The 24,493-nt window shown below is 37.9% G+C and overlaps 1 protein-coding gene across 4 annotated transcripts in view; it reads left to right on the top strand.

The window, feature by feature from the left end:
- Positions 1-24,493, top strand: part of IFT74 (intraflagellar transport 74) — a 98,061-nt gene that overhangs the window by 55,107 nt on the left and 18,461 nt on the right. For all 4 annotated transcript variants that reach the window (XR_009215192.1, XM_058445236.1, XM_032164213.2 and 1 more), the window contains 4 exons: positions 4,533-4,612; positions 20,185-20,238; positions 22,992-23,089; positions 23,859-23,985. Coding sequence is in view for 3 of the 4 variants with exons in the window: in XM_058445236.1 (XP_058301219.1) it covers positions 4,533-4,612; positions 20,185-20,238; positions 22,992-23,089; positions 23,859-23,985 (359 nt within the window). In the remaining variant the exon portion in view is untranslated. The remainder of the gene's footprint in view (positions 1-4,532; positions 4,613-20,184; positions 20,239-22,991; positions 23,090-23,858; positions 23,986-24,493) is intronic.

The following is a 24,493-nucleotide window of genomic DNA, read 5'->3' as shown; positions in this document are numbered from 1 at the left end:
AAGGGAGAGAGCATCACATCAAGGGATCACCTCATGGGACAAACGAATCTGAACAGCAGTCCTTGAGTCTCAGATCTTTCTTCTGTCATAGTCTACCCAAATGAGAAGGAACCAGTAAAACAATTCTGGAAATATGAGAAAACGAGGTTCTGTAACATCTCCAGAAGATCACACTAGTACCAGCAATGGATCCAAACCAAGAAGAAATCTCTGAATTGACAGAAAAAGAATTCAGAAGATCAATTATTAAGTTACTCAAGGAGCCAGCAGAGAAAGGTGAAAACCAACTTAAAGAAATTTAAAATACAGGATATGAATGAAAAAAATCTCCAGAGAAATATGTAGCATAAATAAAAACAGTCACAACTTCTGGAAATGAAAGACACACTTTGAGAAATGCAAAATACACTGGAAAGTTTCAATAGTAGAATCAAACAAGCAGAAGAAAGAACTTCAGAGCTCTAAGACAAGGCTGTCAGAATAACCCAATCCAACAAAGACCAAAAAAGAATTAAAAAAAAAAAAAAAGCACAAAGGCTCCAAAAAGTTTGAGATTCTGTTAAATGGCCAAACCTAAGAAAAATGGGTGTTCCTGAGGAAGAAGACAAATCTGTAAGTTTGGAAAATGTATTTGAGGGAATAATCAAGGAAAACTTCCCTGGCCTTGCTAGAGATGTAGACATCCAAATATAAGAATGTCATGGCTGAGCACGGTGGCTCACACCTGTAATCCCAGCACTTTGGGAGGCCGAGGTGGGCGGAACATGAGGTCAGGAGTTCAAAACCAGCCTGGCCAATAAGGTAAAAACACTGTCTCTACTAAAAATACAAAAATCCACTGGGCATGGCAGCACACACCTGTAGTCCCAGCTACTTGGGAGGCTAAGGCAGAAAAATCACTTGAACCTGGGAGGTGGAGGTTGCAGTGAGCTAAGATCATGCCACTGCATTCCATTCTGGGTGACACAGTGAGACTCCATCTCCAAAAAAAAAGAAAAGAAAGAATGTCAAAGATTATGCCTGGGAAATGCATCACAAAAAGATAATCACTTAGGCATAGTCGTAAGATTATCTAAAGTCAAGACAGAGGAAAGAATCTTAAGAGCTATGAGGCAAAAGCATCAGGTAACCTATAAGGGAAAACCTATCAGATCAATAGCAGATTTCTTAGCAGAAACCCTACAAGCTAGAAGGGATTGGAGTCCTACCTTTAGACTCCTTAAAATAATTATTAGCCAAGAATTTTGTATCCAATGAAGCTAAGCTTCGTAAATGAAGCAAAGATAAAGTCATTTTCAGAAAAATGCTGAGAGAATTCACCACTACCAAGGCAGCACTACAAGAACAATTAAAGGGAGTTCTAAATCTTGAAACAAAACCTCAAAATACACCAAAGTAGAAACTCCTTAAATCATAAATCTCACAGGGCCTATAAAACGACATAATGAAAATGAAAAACCAAGGTATTCAGGCAATAACTAGGACAATGAATAGAACAATACCACATATCTCAATATTAACATTGAATATAAACAGCCCAAATGCTCCACTTAAATATACAGAAGAGCGGAATGGATAAGAATTCACCAACCAAGTATCTCCCATCTTCAAGTGACTCACCTAATGCATAAGGTCTCACGTAAACTTAAGGTAAAAGGGTGGAAAAAGATATCCCATGCAAATGGTCCCTAAAGCAAGTAGAAGTAGCTATTCTTATATTAGACAAAACAGACTTTAACAACAACTGAAAAAGACAAAGAAGGACGTTATGTAATGATAAAAGGACTAATCAAACAGGAAAGTATCACAGTACTAAATCTACATGCACCTAACACTAGAGCTCCCAAATGTAAAAAACAATTACCACTAGACCTAACAAATGAGATAGACAGCAATACAATTAATAGCGGGGGACTTCAATACCTCATTGACAGCACTAGACAGGTCATCAAGACAGAAAGTCAACAAAGAAACAATGGATTTAAACTATACCCTAGAACAAATGGACTCAACAGATATTTATAGAACATTCTACCCAACAACTGCAGAATATACATTCTGTTCATCAGCACATGGGACATCCTGCAAGACAGACCATACGATAGGCCACAAAACAAGTCTCAATAAATTTAAGAAAATCAAAATTATATCAAGTATTCTCAGACCACAGTGGAATAAAATTGGAAATCAACTCCAAAAGGAACCGTAAAAACCATGTAGATACATGGAAATTAAATAATTTGCTCCTGAATGATCTTTAGGTCAACAATGAAATCAAGATGGAAATTTAAAAATTCTTTGAACTGAACAATACTAATGACACAACCTATTAAAACCTCTGGGATACAGCAAAAGCAGCGCTAAGAGGAACATTCAGAGCATTAAGTGTCTACATCAAAAAGTCTGAAAGAACACAAATAGACAATCTAACGTCACACCTCAAGGAACTAGAGAAACAAGCACAAACCAAACCCAAACCCACCAAAAGAAAAGAAATAACAAACATCAGAGCAGAACTAAATTAAATTGAAACAAAAAAAATGAAAGATAAATGAAGCAAAAAGCTGGTTCTTTGAAAAGATAAAATTGATAGACCAATAGCAAGACTAATCAAGAAAAGATCCAAATAAGCTCAATGAGAAACAAAATGGGAGATACTACCACTAATACCACAGAAATACAAAAGAAGCTTACAATGAGCACCTTTACACGCACAAACTAGAAAACTTAGAGGAGACGGATAGATTCCTGGAAATATACAATCCTAGATTAAAAGTAGGAAGAAATAGAAACTCTGAACAGACCATTAACAAGCAGTGAGATTGAAATGGTAAAAAAAAAATTGCCAACAAAAAGTCCAGGACCAGATGGAGCTACAGCTGAATTCTGTTAGACTTTCAAAGAATTGGTACTGTTTTACATTTCTATGTAATACAATAAGAGCAGCATATGAGCAGCATGTGAGGGTTCCAGTTTTTTTCACATCCTCACTTGTTATTATCTCTTTTTCTATTATAGCCATCCCTAATGGGTATGAAGCGGTGTCTCACTATGGTTTTGATTTGTATTTGTTTGATGGCTAATGATGTTGAGGTTCCTTTCATATGCTTATTGGCCATATTCTTTGGGGGAAATGTTTACTTAGTTCATTTGCTCATTTTTTAAACTAGATTGTTTTTGATTACTGAGTTGTAACATTTCCTTATATATGCTGGATAGAGGTCTCATCAGATACATGATTTGTAAAAATTTTCCCTTGTTCTATGAATTATCTTTTCATTTTCTTGGTGTCCTTGGAAGCATAAAAGTTTCCAATTTTGATTATGTCCAGTTTTTCTATTTTTCTTTTGTTTCTCTTGCTTTTAGTGTCATATCTAAGAAACCAATGCCTAATCCAAGGTCATAAAGACTATGTCTATGTTTTCTTCTAAGAGTTTGGTAATTTAGTTCTTACATTTAGATCTTTGATCCATTTCAAGTTAATTCTGTGTGTGATGTGAGGTAGGAGTCCCTTAGCTTCTGCATATGCACTTTTCCCAGCACCATTTTTTGAAAATACTCTTCTTTCCCCATTTAATTACCTTAGCACCCTTGTCAAAAATCAGTTAGCTATAGATATATGGTCTTATTTCTGGACTCACAATTTTAGTCCATTGATATATATGTCTATCCCTATGCCTATACCACATTGTTTTTGTTATGGTAGCTTTATAGTAAGTATAACTGCTTTATGTTAAAATATTAACCCATATAATCTTCTGCCAGTGGTAGGTTTTCCCTTATTTTCTCATTTTTAAGATTAATTTTCCAACTTAATTTGGCTTATAGAAACCTACAAAAAGTATTGTTAAATATTTTTCATTTTCTTAATACTGCAAATCAAACTCAAAGGAAAGTTGGGAAGGGGTGTGCTGTTTAAGTCAGGCAACCTAGTGTTCTCAGAATATACTTGGGCTCCAAATATGAATCAGTAAAAAAGATCTAGGCTGGGTGCAGTGGCTCACGCCTGTAATCCCAGCACTTTGGGAGGCTGAGGCAGGTGGATCTCAAGGTCAAGAGATTGAGACCATCATGGCCAACATGGTGAAACCCCATCTCTACTAAAAATACAAAAATTAGCTGGGCATGGAGGTGCGTGCCTGTAGTCCCAGCTATTCGGGAGGCTGAGGCAGGAGAAATACTTGATCCCGGGAGGCAGAGGTTGCAGTGAGCCGAGATCGCACCACTGCACTCCAGCCTGGTGGCAGAGCGAGACCGCGTCTCAAATAAAAAAAAAAAAGATCTGGACAAGATTCTTCCTCTCTAAATTTATAGTATTGTCCTCATAATAGGATATGCTATTTTTCGATATTTATGCAACTTGGAAAAGATATCCTAATGTCATCGTCAGTTATAGTATTGTCCTTAGAATAAGACATATTATTTTTAGATATTGTTTATGCAACTTGGAAAAGATATCTAACCTCCCCATCAATTGTTTTTATTGAATGTCTGCATTTCCTTCATAAATTCATTAAAAATATTTTCAACAGGTTAACAGATATAAAAGAAAAGATAGATCAGTTTAATGAAGAAATTAGACAACTTGACATGGATTTAGAGGAACACCAAGGTAATGCTTCTGGTATTTTTATAATGCAGATTAACAGATGTTTAGCAGTATTAATATGGTGTTAACTGGTGTCTCAGAGACTGTTTAACTACCTGGGATTTATTATTTAATTCTCTATGATATTACTAACTTTACTAAAGTATATACTATATGAGTAATATTAAAGCAATGATTTAAACTGACCACTTATGAGTTAAAATGATTGCATAAAATTTATTTAGCTTTGCCAAGCATTTTTTTTGTTTTTTTTACAAAAACAGAAGTAAAATGTTTAAAGTTGTTACAGATTCCTAAGTTATACTTCCTCCTAAATTATACTTCCTTCCTAGTAATAGTCAATAGTTTACTATAAACAATATAGTCGGCCAGGTGCGGTGGCTCACGCCTGTAATCCCAGCATTTTGGGAAGCTGAGGTGGGCAGATCATCTGAAGTCGGGAGTTCGAGACCAGCCTGACCAACATGGAGAAACCACATCTCTACTAAAAATACAAAAATTAGCCGGGCATGGTGGCGCAGGCCTGTAATCCCAGCTACTCAGAAAGGCTGAGGCAGGAGAATCGCTTGAACCTGGAGGCAGAGGTTGCAGTGAGTCAAGATCGTGCCACTGCACTCCATCCTGGGCAACAAGAGTGAAACTCGGTCTCAATAAATAAATTAATTAATTAAATAATAATAATATAGTCAACTATTAATGGCAGTAACTGGTAGCATTAGAGGGGATGAAAATCAAATCACAAATACCACACAAATAATCCAGACAGAATTAATTCCCCACCCAGGCCTAGTAATGAAGTAGCAAAGACTAATTAACCTTATCCTCCCTAACTTTCCCCAGGAGGGGAATTTGAAGAACTAATGCAGGCACCAGAACACCTGAGGGAGCTTGGCGTTTGACTATGTAGAAATACTGTGGTGGGGGTTTGGGTATGGGGGCTACATGGTTGTGTATGGTTAAAGGAGGAGGTTGAGCATCAGTTTCCTAACAAGCTTCTCCCTAATAAGAAAGACAAAAGTAGATTCCCCATCGCATTTTAATCATAGTTTAACTGCAAACCAGTTACTATGCTCTTGGATTATCAAGAATTGATTGTATATTCTTATGAGTTAGGTATGGTATAAACAGTGTGCACATGTACATGTATTCTTGTTATGGCTAAGGAGACATTCATAGCGGTGCAGTGGCTCAATCACAGCTCACTGCAACCTCAGACTCTTGGGTTCAAGTGATCCTCCTGTCTCAGCCTCCCGAGCAGCTGGGAATATATAACGTCTGCCACTACATCCAGCTAAGTTTTAAATTTTTAGTAGTGGCGCATGCCTGTAATCTCAGCTACTTGGGAGGCTGAGGCAGGAGAATCGCTTGAACCCAGGAGGCAGAGGCTGCAGTGAGCCGAGATCACACCACTGCACTCCAGCCTGGGTGACAGAGCAAGACTACATCTTGAAAAAAAAAAAAAGGGTACACTGTTCTGTATTTTAGCAGGGAAGGAATTTGTGTATGTGTGTGCTAACTAGAAACAATGAGAAATAGCTCTAATGAAAGTTATATGGTCAGAATTTGGCTACAAGCTCTACATCATTAGTAAAGCGAAGTATTATTGGCAGATGTCATGCTACTTTCCAAAAAGCCTGAACCCATCCTGATTTCTCCTTTCTTAGTTGAAGTGCCAACAATTGCATATTTGCTTAATTATTGCTTTTTAAAATATTGGCTCTGTATAAGCAAGGGAAAGTAATAGAAAAAGTATTGTTCTTCTGAGTAAAGCAAAACACACCAAGTGGACAATAGCAACTTATATTTTCACTCAACTTGGGATACTATTTTTAATAAGGATGTTTTTATCCTCAGGGCTTACTTCTAACATATAGCCAAGTGACTTTTTTTTTTTTTAAATAGAGATGAATCTTGCTGTGTTGGCCAGGCTAGAGTGCAGTGACTATTTACAGGCATGATCATAGCTCACTGTGGCCTTCAACTCCTGGGCTAAAGCAGTCCTACTGCCTCAGCCTTCCAAGTAACCAGGACTACAGGCCCCTGTTACTGTGCCCAGCTTGTTTTTGTTAAGGAATCTGTTAAGAAATTCTTCTAGGCCGGGCGCGGTGGCTCACGCTTGTAATCCCAGCACTTTGGGAGGCCGAGGCGGGCGGATCACGAGGTCAGGAGATCGAGACCACGGTGATATCCCGTCTCTACTAAAAATACAAAAAATAAGCCGGGCGTGGTGGCCGGCGCCTGTAGTCCCAGCTACTCGGAGAGGCTGAGGCAGGAGAATGGCGTAAACCTGGGAGGCGGAGCTTGCAGTGAGCCGAGATTGCACCACTGCACTCCTGCCTGGGTGACAGAGCAAGACTCCGTCTCAAAAAAAAAAAAAGAAATTATTTTATTCTTACTACAAATTAATACTTGAAGGTTTATATCTTATATTGAAGTCCTTCAGAGTAAATAGTTTCTTCGACCACTTAGCTGAAATCAGGCCCTTAACTTTACTCATTTTTTTTTTTTTTTTTAAATGAGATAGGGTCTTTCTGTCACCCAGGCTGGAGTACAGTGGTGTGACATCATAGCTCACTGCAGCCTCAAACTCCTGGGCTCAAGTGATCCTCTTGTCTTAGCTAAATAAAATAAATGAAATAAAATAAAATAAAAGTAAAATAAACTCCTGAGTAGCTAGGACTACAGGTGCAGACCACCATGCCCAGCTAATTGTTAAAAACTTTTTTTGTAGAGACAGGGTTTTGCTCTGTTGCCCAGGCTGATCTCAACGTGCTTGGCTCTAGCAGTCCTTCTGCCTTGGCCTCCCAAAGTGTCGGGATTACAGGTGTGAGCCACTGTGCCTGGTGTTTTACCCTTTACTAGTGTATTCCCTTACATTAAATAAATTCTATAAAGAACAGCATTACTGTTATAAGACATGTCAAAACCTTACACAAATCACAAAAAAAGTGATCAGCTTTCTATGCAAAAATACTGAGCCTTTTGAAATCAGGATAGTTCTCAGCTTTACCCAGTGCAGGCTTAGATTTAAACTTTCTCAAGTCTGCTAGGTCAGTTACCAGTTGTCCATCTCCTTTCAGCTTCCAAAATTTTATTGCTGTTGTCTCCTATTTCTATATGCTGGGGATTTATACCTTTAAAAATTCTTTTTGCTATAGTTTTAGTGGGGTTTGCGGGAGGATCAAAATTAGATGTGCATGTTCAACGTGCCATTCATACCAAGAAATGACAATTATAAGCCTTACTTACCTAGAATTTCTGAGACTTTAAGCACCTTGAAGGTACATCATTTTACTGATTTTTAAAAAGATTTTTTTTGTGTGTTTTGCCTTAAATGACCATCCTCATGCTTTCATTAACTGGGCAATTAGCCTCAGCTTATAGGAGATCATCCTTTTCAGCTTAAAAAATGTCCTGGCTGGGCGCAGTGGTTCACGCCTGTAATCTCAGCACTTTGGGAGGCCGAGGTGGGTGGATCACGAGGTCAGGAGTTCGAGACCAGCCTGACCAACATGGTGAAACCCCATCTCTATTAAAAATACAAAAATTAGCTAGGCGTGGTGGTGTGTACCTGTAATCCCAGCTACTCAGGATGCTGAAGCAGGAGAATCGCTTGAACTCGGGAGGCAGAGGTTGCAGTGAGCCAAGATCATGCCACTGCACTCCAGCCTGGGTGACAGAGCAAGACTCCATCTCAAGAAAAAAAAGAAAAAAAACAGTCTTTAAACTACTTAAAATTATTTTAAAGATTCAGATTAACTAATTTTTTTAAATTGTAATTTTAAATATGAATCTGACATGTATTTAACATGAAAAATGCGAGCAGTAGAAAAGTATGTAAAGTAAAATGTCATCTCCTTTCTCCTCATCCAAGTCTTCAGAGGTAATCATGGTTTACAGTTTAATGTTTAGGCTTTTAGACTTTTAATACATTTATGAACATATTTTTAAATGGACTAATACTAATATACAATTCTTCTGAGCTTGAGTCTTTTCATTTAACTGTATAATATACATTCTTCCCTATGAGGATGTATACTTCATTCTGAGAAATGGTATAGCATAGTGGTCAGTGTTAGGGCTCTGAAGTCAGACTTAAGAATGGTGCCTGGTCCAGGTGTGGTGGCTCATGCCTGTAATCCTAGCACTTTGGGAGGCTGAGGGGGGTGGATTGCTTGAGCTGAGAAGTTCGAGACCAGCCTGGGCAACAGGGCAAAAACCTGTCTCTACAAAAAAATACAAAAATTAGCCAGGCATGGTGATGTGTGTTTGGCTTGTAGTCCCAGCTACTTGTAGTCCCAGCTGTTTGCTAAGGTAGGAGGATTACTTGAACCTGGGAGGTTGAGGCTGCATTGAGCCGAAATTACTCCAACCAAAATCATGCCACTGCACTCCAGCCTGGATAACAAAGTGATACCCTGTCTCAAAAAAAAAAGGTGACTGGTACATATTAAGCGCTTCTGACAACCATTAGCTACCCCCATGATTGTTGTTACATAGGATTCATTGTATCCACATTGATATTTAGGCTGTTTCTAATTTTTTACTCCCAAGAACAGTGCTTCACTAGTACATTCATGTTTATTAACTTGTCTGTTTATTTCTACAGAATAAATTTCTAGAAGTGAAATTTTGAATGGAATATTATTCATATTTACAACTGGTTTGCAAATTTCTTCCCAGAAAAGGTTGTATTATGTTATACAACCAAAAGCAGTATGTGAAGGTGGTTCCTCACCAATGCTAGTCATAAGTTTTTTAGTTTTTGTCAGTCAAGATAATGTACACATCACTGACAGTTCCAAAGTTTTGACTGTTAGGCCTGAATTTGTAGTACTACTGTGATCCACAAGATGGGGCTAATTTTCTGAGCATCTATTAATATATACACAGTAGGATTGACAAATAGAGTTAACAAATGTTGTACAGTCACTGTCATATGTCTCTCCAGGAGGGATTATTGGGCATTATTACTCACCAAAAATGATTACTTTCCAGATTCAAGTATTTTCCCACATGTGGAGTTGATTGTAAAACCAAATATATGATTATTAATATACCATAATACATATAAATAACTAGTTGCTACAATGTGGTAAATATCTCATAATAGAAATATATGCAAAGTGCTATAGGAATATTGAATTACTGTCTTAAATTCTGAATAAATTCATTGTAACTTTCTGCATAATTGATATGTGTCATTCAAAGTAGTAAAATAACAAAATATAATACTTTGGTTTGTCTGTAGTATACTTTTTCATACCCAGAATTCTAAAGCCTAGGTTAGGATCATTGTTTCTTTAATTATGGAGGGTAAAATAAAAAATGTTAAAGACAGAATACTTTTATTTATTATTTATTTGTTTATTTATTTATTTATTTTGAGATGGAGTTTTGCTCTTGTGGCCCAGGCTGGAGTAAAATGGTGCGATCTTGACTCACCACAACCTCCGCCTCTCAGGTTCAAACAGTTCTCCTACTTCAGCCTCCCAAGTAGCTGGGATTACAGGCATGCGCCACCACACTCAGCTAATTTTTTGTATTTTTAGTAGAGACGGGGTTTCTCCATGTTGGTCAGGCTGGTCTCAAACTCCTGACCTCAGGTGATCTGCCTGCCTTGGCCTCCCACAGTGTTGGGATTACAGGCGTGAGCCACCACACCCAGCCAGAATCATTTTATTTTAAGCACATGTCCTGTTACTAGAATGCCTGGATTCAAATCCAGGCTGTGCTGTTTGATCTTGGACATGCTATTTATGCTATTTAATCTTACTTTATCTTAGTTTTTTTTCTTGAAAATGGAGGTAATTACAGTACCTACTTCTTAGGGTTATTGTGAGAATTAGATTAGATAATTTAAAAAACTTAATTATTAATAGTCTAATGTTGGCTGGAAGCCTTACCAATAACATAAATGGTAAACATATATAAACACAAAACACATTCATAATAGCAGTCAATTTAAAATATGCTCATAAATATTAATTAGTGACTTATTGTTAATGCTCTTACTTTATAAAAGCAAAATTGAATAACTTTACTGCAGTTATTTTCCCAAAGCATACATTAGAAAGTATTTTCCCATCAGTATTTCCTTCAGGATGTACAAAATAACCTATTTAATTTCAAAGTGGTTTATCTTCTGGTATCTGAGATTTCAAATGGCATCTATCCGTTGCTATTCTGTGGTTTTCCAACATATATCTGCTGAAGAAGAATGAATTATTATTGTTCAATCTAGAAATTGTTTAAACTATACTTTGAATCTTTCATTAAAATGGTGGTATTATGTCTACACCAGGATCATCGCCACCATCTGAAACTTGTTAGAAATGCAAATTCTTGGGCTCTACCCCAGACCTATTCAATTTGAAACCCTAAGGAGAGGGCTCAGCAATTTGTGTTTCAGTAAGTCCTCCTGGTGATTCTGATTCACGTTGAAGTTTGATAACCACTACTTTCGAAAATGATTAAGGACCATATGTTTAGTATATGCCGTGAACTACCAATTATACTGTATGATTTTATATACAGCACTCTGTTGGAACAAACTTCTACATAGTCCTTTTGTTTTACATAATTAGATAATAAAAATTATACAATTTATACAACATGTAAAAATTATAATTACAGTTTTTAAAGTGCCTCCTGTCTTTAGAAATAGAATTATCTGACCTTGTTTGCATACCTGTAATTTAAAATTTAAAATATAGTTGACCCTTCAAGACAGCATTGGGATTAGGGGCAGTGAGTGTGCCATGCAGTCAGAAATCCGTGTATAACTTTTGACTCCATAAAAACTTAATTATTAGTAGTCTACTGTTGGCTGGAAGCCTTACCAATAACATAAACAGTTAACACATATTTTGTATGTATTATATACTGTATTCTTACAATAAAGTAAGCTAGAGAAAAGAAAATGTTATTAAGAGAATTATAAAGATTTTTTTAAATTATTTTCCACTTACTCATGAAATGGAAGTAGGTCATTATAAAGGTCTTCATCCTCATTGTCTTCACACTGAGTAGACTGAGGAAGAGTTTGGTCTTGCTATCTCAGGGGTAGCAGAGGCAGAAGAAAATCTGCATGTAAGTAGACCCACCCAGTTCAAACCTCTGTTGTTCAAGGGTCACCTGAATTTCCCAGAGAATGTATATTTAGAAAATTGGGTGAAACCTCATGCCAAAGTTAGTTTAAAACATTAAGCTTATGTGTACTCTTTTTACCATAGCAATTTTGTAATATAGTCAATTCTCTATACCCACGGGTTCTTCATCTGCGGATCCTACCGACTATGGATGGAAAATAATTGAAAAAAAATACAGGAAGTTTCAAAAAGCAAGTTTGAACCTGCCATGTGCTAAGCACTATGCTGAATCCATTTGAACTGAAGAATACCCTGCTATAGCCTCCCACTGTTTCACAGATCTTCAGTCTCTCTCTAGCACCCACTGTTTGAGAAGTGTTCATCTGGCGTTTCATTCACTGGCTACTTGTGTTCACTCTTTGCTTCTGTGAAAAAAAAAGACTCCTAAAAATCAATTATATGGTGAAAGAAATCCCTTACAGACTAAGAGAGAGTGTAAAGTGCTGTCTCTCCACAAGAAAATAAAAATCTTATATCTTTTGAAAAGTGGCATGTGATTTACCAAAGTGGCACAATAAAACAGAAGGAAGCTGACATTTGTGGAAGTGTTAGTGCTGCCCCTACAATGGCAAAAAAAAATCGTTACTGTGATTCATGATAAAATGCTTGCAGAGACTGGCTGGGCATGGTGGCTCACGCCTGTAATCCCAGCACTTTGGGAGGCTGAGGCGGGTTGATTACCTGAGGTCAGGATTCAGGACCAGCCTGGCCAAAATGGTGAAACCCCGTCTCTACTAAAAAATACAAAAATTAGCCGGGAGTGGTGGTGGGTGCCTGTAATCCCAGCTACTAGGGAGGCTGAGACAGGAGAATTGATTGAACCTGGGAGGCGGAGGTTGCAGTGAGCCAAGATCGCACCATTGCACTCCAGCCTGGGCAACAAGAGTGAAACCCCATCTCAAAAAAAAAAAAAAAAAAAAGCTTGCAGAGATTAAGAAAACATTAAATGTATGAGTAGACAAAATATCACAGAAGCATGTCCCTGTTGATGGCAAAATTACGTATGAAAAAGCATTTAGCCTTTGTGAGCATTCCTGTGAGGGAGTTGAAGAGAGTGAGAGGAAGGAATTTAAGGATAGTAAGGGATGACTAGCTAGCTGTGGAAAGTACTACAGCCTCACGAACTTACAGATCACAGGAGAATCAGCATTAGCTGATGGCCAGGCAGTATCAGCATTCCCAGAAGAGCTCAAGAAACTCAGAAGATAAAGGATACCTTTCATAGCAAGTCTTCAGTTGTGTTGAAAGAGACTTGTTCTGGAAGAAGAGGCCTAATACCTACATCCGTAAGAGTGTCAAGCAGGCTCTGGGGCTCAAAGCCTGGAAAGATCGTTTTACTCTGGTGCTATGTGGCAACACAGCAGGTCACATGGTCAAGCCAGGTCTTGTGTACCAAGCAAACAGTCCCTGGGTCCTTAAGAACAAAATAAAAAATTGCCTACTTGTGTTCTGGCAACACAATAGGAAGGCTTGGGTGATGGCCATCTTGTTCCTGGAATTCACTTTTATTCCTAAAATGAAGAAATACCTGGAAGAGAACAGGTTGCCATTCAAGGTCATCCTCATAATTGACATTACTCACAGCCATCCCTGATCTCTCTACTTCACTAATGACAATGTTGCAGTGATTGATGTTCTTGCCTAAGGCAAGTGCTACTTCACTGTTTTAGCCATTTGATCAAGGCATCAGCAAGTGCATTAAATGACTTACACCCACCTCACCTTTGGGAGGATTTGTGCTGTCCTTGATGCTAACCTTGACTACAGTGTCATGGATTTATGGAAGGGCTTCACAATTGCAAATGTAGTTGTGCTTTTTACAGAGGCTGTAGATGCCCCAAAGCCCAAGACAGTCAGTGCATGTCGGAAGCCATTATGGAATGAGGTAGTCAGTGATTTCAGGAGCTTCCCCATTACTGATGCAGAAGTCAGGAATATGGTTTTGTTTTTGTTTTTGTTTTTTTTGAGTTGGAGTCTCACTCTGTCACCCAGGCTGGAGTGCAATGGCGTGATCTTAGCTCACTGCAACCTCCGCCTCCTGGGTTCAAGCAATTCTCCTGCCTCAGCCTCCTGAGTAGCTGGAATTACAGGCACATGCCACCACGCCTGGCTAATTTTTGTATTTTTAGTAAAGACGGGTTTCACCATATTGCCCAGGCTGGTCTCTTGGCCAGGCTGGTCTCGAACTACTGACCTTGTGGTCTGCCTGTCTCAGCCTCCCAAAGTGCTGGGATTACAGGCGTGAGCCCACTGCGCCCGGCCCAGGAATATCTTGAATGTTACAAAGGAAGTTGATGGGGAATGCTTCTCTGACATGATCAAGGGTGACTTCAAGGAACACATAGAAGAGCATAGAGAAACCCTTACCAACAAGGAACTCAAGGTTCTGCTGAAATTCTCTACAGGAGATGATGACAGTGATACAGATTTAGCGGAAACAGAGTCATCAATTTGGATACTTGAAAAATTTGCAGCAGTTTTTCAACAGGTGCAAGTGTTAAATGGTGTGATCCTTCAGTGGAACAAAGCCTCCATGTCACCTGAGGGATAGCAACATGCCTACAACCACTGCAAGAGTTGTTTGATGATTCAAGGAAAAAGGAGAAACAGCTTCCTAGAACAATGTTCCCAACTAAAGCCGTCTGTATTATGAAGCCTCGACCTTAAACGCTTGAAGATTCTTCCAGCATAAATGATCTTTCCAATGCCCCATTAGAAGGTTCAAGTTAGCCTCGTGTCTCACCAGTTACCTACAGTGCTGCGCATCTCACCACCTCACCATGTGGGCACTGTGGCCGTCAAACAGAAATTATAATCGTCATCATCATCAAATGAGGGTTATCAAGAGAGAAAAGCTAGAGTTTGTGCTTTTTTTTTTAATTTTTAAATTTTTTGTAAAGACAGGCCTCACTATTTTGCCCAGGCTCGTCTCAAACTCCCAGCCTCAAGCAGTCCTCTTATCTTGGCCTTTCGAAGTATTGGGATCATAGGTGTGAGCCCCTCTGCTTAGCCAGAAGAGCCAGAGTTTTGATGCATGTTAATATACTCTTTCAGGTCATTAAATGAAAGTCATCTGCAAGTGTTGATAGAAAATGTGGCTGGGCATGGTGGCTCATGCCTGTAATTCCAACACTGTGGGAGGCTGAGGCAGGAGGATTGCTTGAGGTCAGGAGTTCGAAATCAGCCTGGACAACATAGTAAGACCCCATTTCTATTTTTAAAATAAAAATAAAACAAAAAATGTTACATTGTTGCTGATGTATACTGTGTAGTTTGCCCTATAGTGGTTGCACCTGTACTGAACATGTACAGACTTTTTCCTTGTCATTATTCCCTAAACAACACAGTGTAACAACCATTTACAATATACTAGGTATCATAAGTAATCTAGGGATGATTTAAAGTATATAGCAGGAGGGTATATGTAGGTTATATGCAAATACTATGCCATTTTATGTAAAAGACTTGAACATCCTCAGGTTTTGTATCTACAGAGGGGATGGGGATACTGAAACCAGTCCCCATCAGATACCAAGGAATGACTGTATTTTATATACTAATTTGCTAATTATTGTAATAATGGTATGTGAAAAGTAGATGGGAGAGATGGACTGAATGCAAAAAGATGGAATTTTATAGGCCCCCACAACTAATTAAAATTGAAATAGGAGTCAGGGAGGAGAAAGTGTTCTGGCTCACTAAAATACGTGAAAATGTTAGAAGGGGTTTAGATAACTCAATATGAATTAATGTGATACAGCCTTGAAAATAGCTGAAATCCTAGATTGCATAACAAAAAATGGTTATGTAGACTATGGAGGGTAATAGTCTTCTTGGAATCTTAAGTTTCTTGGCATAATATATTAAAAGGGTTAGAGAAAAACTAGAGCTCATTCCTAGTAGAGTGACCAGAATGGTAATAGGGATAGAAACCATGCCATATAGAAGATGCTAAGGCCAGGTGCAGTGCCTCACGCCTGTAATCCCAACACTCTTGGAGACTGAAGTGGGTGGATCACTTGAGGTCAGAATTTCGAGACCATCCTAGCCAACATGGTGAAACCCTGTCTCTGCTAAAAACAAAAATTAGCTGGGTGTGGTGGTGCGTGCCTGTAGCCCCAGCTAGCTGGGAGGCTGAGGTGGGAGAATCGCTTGAACCTGGGAGGCGGAGGTTGCAGCTGAGATTGCACCACTGCACTCCAGCCTGGGCGACAGAGCGAGACTCTGTCTCAAAAGAAAAAAAAAAAAAAAGAAGGAAAGGTACTGGGAGACTTTGCGTGCTTCAGAAGTATTCCAAGTGCTAAGAAACAATCTGGCTGTGCAAAAGTCCTGTGGAGTTTTTTCTTGCCCCATCTCCCTGATTTTGTTTTCTGTTGACCTTTCCACTGCAAAATCAGTAGGCTTTACTGAGTTGGGGGCCTTGAGGCCAGGAGAGTTACTAGTACATGCCTTGTTGTGTATTGATCAGGAGAGAAGATTGGGATAGCCACCTATTTGGAAAATGGTAATCAGACCTTCTTAGGGGCAGAACTACTTCTCAAAGTATAAAAGCCTATAAAGCCTGAGTCAGGAGAATGTCATTTGATGCCAGAGAAATAAAAGTGTGGGGTGAACTTCATTGCAGTGAGGACAGAGGTAGTTTTGGTGGTGCTCAGACTGTTGGCAGTGCAAGAAGAGCGTATCTCCGTTACTCCACTGCTGGCTACAGCAGAGACTATAAAAAAGCAATGGTGTCCTTTCTACAGTAGCCCCAGTCTTTTGTTAACAGCGCATACGCATTTCTTCTTTCCTACTTGAGGGATGAAAAAGCCTGAATTTATAGCATACATTTTTGTATACTTGTCTTATTAGAGTATAAATTCTTCAAAGGAAAATATTTTACTTTTTTCTTTAATCCCCATGTTACCTGATAAAGTACCTTGCTGGTATAATTCCTGTGTAAAATCCTCCTGAAGTCTTTTCAGGCATCTGGTTACCACAGCACTTCATACATACCTGTTAGAGCACTTATGTTGCATTATAAATTTTTGTTTTTGTACACCTAATGGAGTGTAAGCCCTTTGAGAATAGGGTGGAAACTGTCTTACTCAGTTTGATATCCCAACATCTATTATAGTATCTGGCACATAGTAGATAATCAGTAAATTTATCTGAAGTAAATAAATGAGTATAGAACTATGCTCACATCAAATGCTCAGAATTAAAGGATATCTCCAAAATTACCTTCCTTTTACCGTTGTGTCCCTTTCCCTCTCCCTTGGTCTCCTCATTGTTGATTCTACTACATTAGACCCTTCTGCTTACCTGCTTGTACCTCCATTGTGATACGCTGATTTGCTTCCATCTATCTACAATCTTGTCCTGTCCTGTGATACTGAATCTAAGGATATATTTGCTAAAAACCATTATGTTTTACCCCACCTTAGGGCTGCCTACATTTACAGTGCCTTTATGGGCAACTCAGGTACTAATCCTCCACTGAGAAATCACAAAATAGAGAAGTTCACTAATGCTCTGACCACTCTCCTTCTTAGCAATAGTGATATTGGAGGAAGTTTTATGAAGCTTGGGAACCTGCTGAGATGTGTGGGAGCTGTCCCATCTAATCCAGCTGGCCAGCTGTGCAGCTGTAAATGTTAACCAGTTATATCTTCCAGCTCAATCTGTTGGCAACTAGAAGGATGACTTTGAGGAGAGAAGGAGGGAGGAGTCTCCTCTCAGGTTTCTGACTTGAATGATGAATGGATGGTGAGGACAGCCAAATGTAATAGGGAATAAAGAGGGGGAAGACTGTGAGTTTAATTATGAATATACTGAGTTAGGATGTCCTGAAAGGGCTTCCAAATGAATATATATAGTAAGCATTTAGATTAAAGAATCTAAAACTCAGAGAATACATTAAATTTGAGAGTTCTTAAACCACAAGATTGTATGAAATTGCCGTGGATATAGCGTTAGAAGTTCATTAAGAACAGAACTCTAGAATATAAATGAAGAAGGAAGCAGACCCATGAAGAGAAGACAGAAAAATAATGGTCTGAGAGTAAGAATAGCCAGGGAAGCCCTCCCATCCCCCCAAAAAGCAAAAATAAAACATAAAGGAAAACAAAGAAAATTGAAAGGTTGTATCAATAGTGTCAAATATTACAGAGTAAGATAACTGACTGCCCTTTGAATTTGATCATTAAGCAGTTGTATAATCTCACTGAGAACAATTTCATTGGAATAGGAGGAGGAAAAGCCTCATTGCAGTGTCTTGGGGTTTAAAAGCAAGATGAGAAACTGGAAACATCATGTGTGGGAATTCTCTTAAGATTAAAAGAAAAAAGATAAGATGATAGTTAAATCCTTGTAAAGTCTAGGATCCAGGCCTCCCTCCTAATCCCTTAATGCCTGACCAGTCTCCCAAGAGTGGAACTTAAATAGCCAGAACAAGAAACTAGGACTTTCTTGGAAACATGGGCCATGGCAGGTTCAGGAGATAGTAGCTTTTCTGCCACTTCACATGTGCAATGATATTTATATGCACATCTTCCTCCTATAAGGGTATCCCAGATCACGTGTGCTGCAAACTCCAACTCTTTCTGTTTCCCACTCAAAAACCTGTCTGTAGTATATTTTACAAATGTGTGTATATATATACACACACACATACACAGACAAAGTTTGTTTAATTAATAACAAATTACCTCTGGCCTCCTCTTCACAGTTCATCACGGTGCATTAGTGTATTTTGAGACCATGGTTGATCATTTGAACTGAGTAGTAGTTGAGTAAAGTTGCTAATCCACCTAGAGCCTTATCTGAGTGGATCCAGGGTTTCCTATTGGTGCTGGGTGTAGCCTGGCTAGGAATTTGTGACCATTAGGTATTTACTGTCCTTAAACATTAGCTTTCACTTGCAGCTTTTTACTACCAGTAATATTTTGGAAGCCTTAACATAAGATTTTCTCAGTATCAGCTGAGGTTGTCATCAATGAATTTCAGAAAACTCTTCAGACCAGAAGGCAGAAAAGCTGTTTGCTAATCCACATCTCTGACTTTGCCATCACCCTTGCGTTCTCATAATTCACGTAACGCCAAGCAAGTATATGCACAGATGGAAGTTCATGTCTCTGTCTGCTTTCTCTACAGAGGGCAGCTGCCATGTTCCTTTAAAGCTCAGTTTTTGTTACAGTGAAATCCTATTGTCATAAAATAATCATGATCCACTCCTACTAATGGGTCCCTCTGTGAGGCTAAAATGGCAGAATTCATTCATTTTTCTAGGCCTTGGATTTTTGTCTCTTTAGACATGCTTTTCATGTTTGTTAAACTCAACATATCCAAAACTGCTGTAAGCAACTCTTTCTCAACTTTTTCCCCATTTAGGTTAGTCATACTACCATCTTCTCAGATGCCCACGCCAGAAGCCTGGGAATCATACTTGATTCCTCCCTGTTTAACCCTCACCAAACCAATCTCTCTGGCTCTTAAATGTCACAAATAATAATTCACTACTTTCCATCCTAATTACCACCACTCTACTCAAGGCAGCTTTCATCTTTCACCCAGATTATCCTGACAACTTTCTAACTGGTTTTATTGCCTCCAGTCTTACTTCTCTTTTATTCTCCAGACTGGAAATATGTTTCAAAATTGCAAATGGATTATTTCATCTCCCTGGTTAAAATTCTTTAGTAATTGTCCTTAGGAGAAAGTCCAGACTCTTTAACATGGATCTTATAAGGTGCTTCGTAAGCTGCCTCATCTTTGTGCTACTTTTTCACTTCATTCTCTGCCTCGGCCATACCACTCCCTCAGTTCTTTATGCTACCATATTCATCCTCACTTTGAAACTTTTTACTGGAATGCTTTGACATTTGCAGTTTCTGTATTTTGACCAGGTAACTCCTACTATTCTTTATAATACAACTTAAATATTACTTGTTTAGGGAAACTTTCTCTGTAACCCTGACCTAGATTAGTTGCCCTTGCTGTGTGCTCCTATAGCATCTTTTATTTTTCCTCTGATAGCACTTAGTACCTTTTAATTTTAATTAATTGTTAAATCTTTAGAGTATAAACTCTGTGAGTGAAGCTACTCTGCTGTCTTGCTGGTGATCTTTCAAAGATGGAATGGACTTTCTTGGGAACTTATGTTTCTCAGCACCCATAGTGTTCATGTATAGGTTGAATAGCCCCAGGTTGGGAATGGAAAGCCTTTAAGTCCTTTCCAATCATATTGTTTGTTCCACATACTCAAGTTACACGCATATGTCTACTTTAAAAGTCTCTATAAGTCATTGTAAAAGAATTTCACTTAATGGAACACATTGAATAGTCAATGACTAATGGCATAGAGAGAACCAAAGAGAGATTTTTAATTTAGAGCACTGTATGTGGAATTTTTGAAATTAATGTTGTATTTTATATCTCTCATAGGTGAAATGAACCAGAAATACAAGGAGCTAAAGAAAAGAGAGGAACGTATGGATGGTAAGTGATATTCTTGTAGATATAAAAATATATTTTCAGATTGCTGTTCATTTATACCAACTCAGAGACCTCATTTTGGGCAGATATAATGGCTAATAAATGCAGAAGTGTGGACATTCAAAGCATTTTGCCTTGAAAAATAGTTTCTAGTGTAATTTAGAGATGGGTAGAAAATTCTAAAAAGATATGTGATGAGTGTCTATACGTTGGGGCTAGATTCTAAAGCTAGTACTTACATTCATAGTCTGTATAGAGGAAACCTATAGACGAGGGGTCCCCACCCCCAGGCTGCAGACCGGTAGGAACCAGGCCGCACACCAGGAGGTGAGCCACTGGCAAGTGAGCATTACTGTCTTAGCTCTGCCTCCTGTTAGATCAGCAGCAGCATTAAATTCTCATATAAGTGTGAACCCTATCGCATGCGAGGGATCTAGGTTGCACTGTTGTTATGAGAATCTAACCCCTGATGATCTCAGGTAGAACAGTTTCATCCCAAAACCATCACCCGCATCTGCCCCCCGGCCCTGGTCCATAGAAAAATTGTCTTCCACGGTCCCTGGTGCCAAAATGGTTGGGGACTGCTGCTATAGATCATTTATTGATTGAATGTTCTCTTTTACATGCTTCACTATATTCACCTTTAGTATCTTTCACTTTAATATTTAGCTTTCCATAATACTTATCTCATTGTTTATTAGCCCTCACACCAGATATTGTCACTTTTTTCTATCACCAGCTGTAATTTTAGTTGCCTTTTGTTAGTTTTGATTCACTTAGAAAAATCTCAGCCTGATTTTATAAATTGGTTTTCACTTAAACTTATGTTATGCATTTATAATTTTTTTTAAAAATTGGCATGTATTATCTATTACTGGTTTCCTTTTAAGTTATCATTTTGCTAGAATTTCATGTAGGTCTGATGTCAATAGTTACCTTCATGGAGGCATGCTATAAAAGAGTAATTGTCAGCTTTTATTTTACAATGTACCAAGTTTTCTTTAAAATGTCAGTAAATACCAAAAATTATCTCAAAAACATTTTTTTAAGTCTTTTGGTAAAGGAGAAAGGTATAAAATCAGGGAACAATGTGTTATGACACCACAGTATTGGAAATTACTAGATAGTACCTAGTGTGGTATCTGGCACTTAGGTGTCAATAAGTGTTCATTTAATGAATGTTTACTGAATGAATGGAAAGAATTTCTATACTACAGAATCTTAAAATAGAAGGTCACCTAGCTCAGATTTCTTTCCACATATTAATTATGGTTTGTTTTCCTTAAAAAATAATCCCTGAAAGACAATGTTCATTTATGCCTTTGTATATATAAAAATCTCATATGTCCACTTAATGTATGATCAACAGATTATAAAAGCAGGATATTCACACATAAGACCTGTATGAATGCTGAAGCAGGACATTAAAGAAAATTCAGTTTTGTAAAAAATGTTGATTGTGGTCCTCTACCACCATATTCAAATAAAAAATGTTTTGTTGAAGACTGTTTCACTTTAAAACATATACTAAATATAAGAAAAAAGTGAAATGGGAATCCATTACAGAAGGCAAGCTATTGATGTTATTCATGCTAACAGTAAAATTATTTTTGACTGAAAGTTTCTATTTTTTTTTTTTTTTTTTTGAGACGGAGTCTCGCTCTGTCACCCAGGCTGGAGTGCAGTGGCGCAATCTCGGCTCACTGCAAGCTCCGCCTCCCGGGTTCACGCCATTCTCCTGCCTCAGCCTCTCCGAGTAGCTGGGACTACAGGCGCCTGCCACCACGCCTGGCTAATTTTTTGTATTTTTAGTAGAGACGGGGTTTCACCATGGTCTCGATCTTCTGACCTCGTGATCCGCCCGCCTCGGCCTCCCAAAGTGCTGGGATTACAAGCGTGAGCCACCGCGCCTGGCCGAAAGTTTCTATTTTTTAGATGCTCCATAGAAATACACGTAAATGTAAATAAGAGCTGGTTCCATGTTAAACAAGTAAAAGGATAATTTCCTAGAATATTTATTTACAATCTGAATAATTTATTAAATTCATTTAGTTGAAATGAATCCAGCATTATAAATAAAATACTTATTTTCAGATAAAATAGGTATTCAGCAATGGAAATTACAGAAATAAAGTTAGTAGCCAGGGTGTTAATAATTATTGATGTATCAAAGGAGATCTTTATAAAAGCAAATTTCTTCTGATTGTCATTTTATCAGGTATTTCTTTTGAGCCTATATTTATAACTTTCTGATTTACTTATATCAAGGTCACAGGATTTAGGTAGTTTGAAAGTATATAAAGTTCTTATTGAATAATAATTACCTTTGGGTTAATAACAAATTAAACAGTGGCAGCTTAAAATTTCTAAAAATTGGGCCAGGTGCCGTGGCTCAAGCTTATAATCCCAGCACTTTGGGAGGCCGAGGCGGGTGGATCACGTGGTTAAGAGATCGACACCATCCTGGCCAACATGATGAAACCGTGTCTCTAGTAAAAATACAAAAATTAGCTGGACGTGATGGTGCATGCCAGTAGTCCCAGCTAGTCGGGAGGCTGAAGCAGGAGAATCCCTTGAACCCAGAGGCAGAGGTTGCAGTGAGCCGAGATCACACCACTGCACTCCAGCCTGGCGTCAGAGTGAGACTCTGTCTCAAAAAAAAAAATTCTAAAAAGCACTCTTAAGACCTGCAAATCACAGTTTATATAGTGTTAACTCTATCAACAGTAACCTCTCTTATGTTTTCCAATTGTCAGCTTTTCTTGAGACTTTTGAGGAAACAAAGAATCAGGAACTGGAACAAAAGGCACAGATAGAAGCCAACATTGTTGCACTCTTGGAGCACTGTAGTCGAGTGAGTACCATGTACTTGGTGTCCTCTTTATTTTTGCCGTGATTAACTTTCCAAATACAACTCAAAAAATAGAATGGCTCACTATTGTATCTTCTCATTTAACTGCTTCCATTCAATTCCCTTACTTGTTACTATTTATTTCAGCTATTAACTTTTTTATCACTCTAGCAAAATGTCAGGTAATTAGGGTGATAGAGAAAAAGGATGACATGTATAATATCAATATTCAGCAGTAAATGAAGCACTAATTCAGAGTAATTATTATGATCTTCTTCCATTATTAATCTATCTGAACTTTTGAAAGTAACATGTGCAGAGATAATTTCAAAATCTAGACGTATTAGAAAATGTTAATATATTTTTATACTGTAAATTTATTGTAAATAAAAAGATTCTTGTATGTATATGTAATGAGTATCTCAAATTATCAAAAAATGTTTATTGGGCATCTATTATGAAATGCATGGTCCCCTTTCAATATTCTAGTGTTTTAAGACTCCAACCAGTTTCTAAAATAGTGTAGTTGAATTTTTTCTACAGTGAAATAAAGAAAATGAAAAAAAACCCCACAATCTTGAATTTATAGTCTGTCTTTATTGAGAAAACCCAATTTGGAATCTCATTTTCTATACAACATATAACTTGAATGGTGTATTTCAAAAACAAATACCTAATCCAAACATCTCATCCTTTGACGGTGTTTTCCAAGAGTTTTATTGAGAATTAAATCAGTGGATTTTTTTCTATTTTTATTTCTCTGCAAATGCAGAATATAAATCGTATGAAACAGATACCCTCTATCACCAATCAAGAGCTAAAGATGATGCAGGATGACCTCAATTTTAAATCTACTGAAGTGCAGAAATCACAAAGTACAGTTCAGAATTTGACTTCAGGTGAGAAAACAACCTAATTTTAATATTCTTTTTTTTAATATATCAATGTTATTCTCTTTGATTTTTTTAAAGCCTCATTGATGGAGGCTATAATTTATGATTGCCTATTGCCCCAGAATTATGTGTGGCTTTTTTCATCAGCTGGCTAGTATTATGTTGTATATTGTCACTGATTTAGCAACATTTATTGAATACTTATTTCAAGCCTGTGCTATGTAATTCTGGGTATTGTTAAAGATAAACAAAGCTGGATGCAAGTTAAAGTGCTAAGGACAGATTTTAGTAATACAGTGTGGCAGTAAGGAAGGAGGATCCAACATGAGTTGAAATCAACTTTGATTTGTACAGAGGTGATTGAGTGTTTTAAAGGGAGAATGAGGGAGTAGTAAGGGAAATGAAAAATTACAGGGTTCGTCAATGTACATGCTGATTAGGCCAGCTGTGTCTGTTAGCTGGCAGTTATCAAGTTAGGAGTCTATGCTTGTACACAGACTAGCAGACAGAGGCC

This window comes from Hylobates moloch, unplaced genomic scaffold (assembly GCF_009828535.3).
Source record: "Hylobates moloch isolate HMO894 unplaced genomic scaffold, HMol_V3 SCAFFOLD_10, whole genome shotgun sequence".
NCBI classification, from domain to species: domain Eukaryota; kingdom Metazoa; phylum Chordata; class Mammalia; order Primates; family Hylobatidae; genus Hylobates; species Hylobates moloch.
The sequence above is the reverse complement of the archived record's forward strand: the minus strand, read 5'-3'. Positions and strand labels throughout refer to the sequence as shown.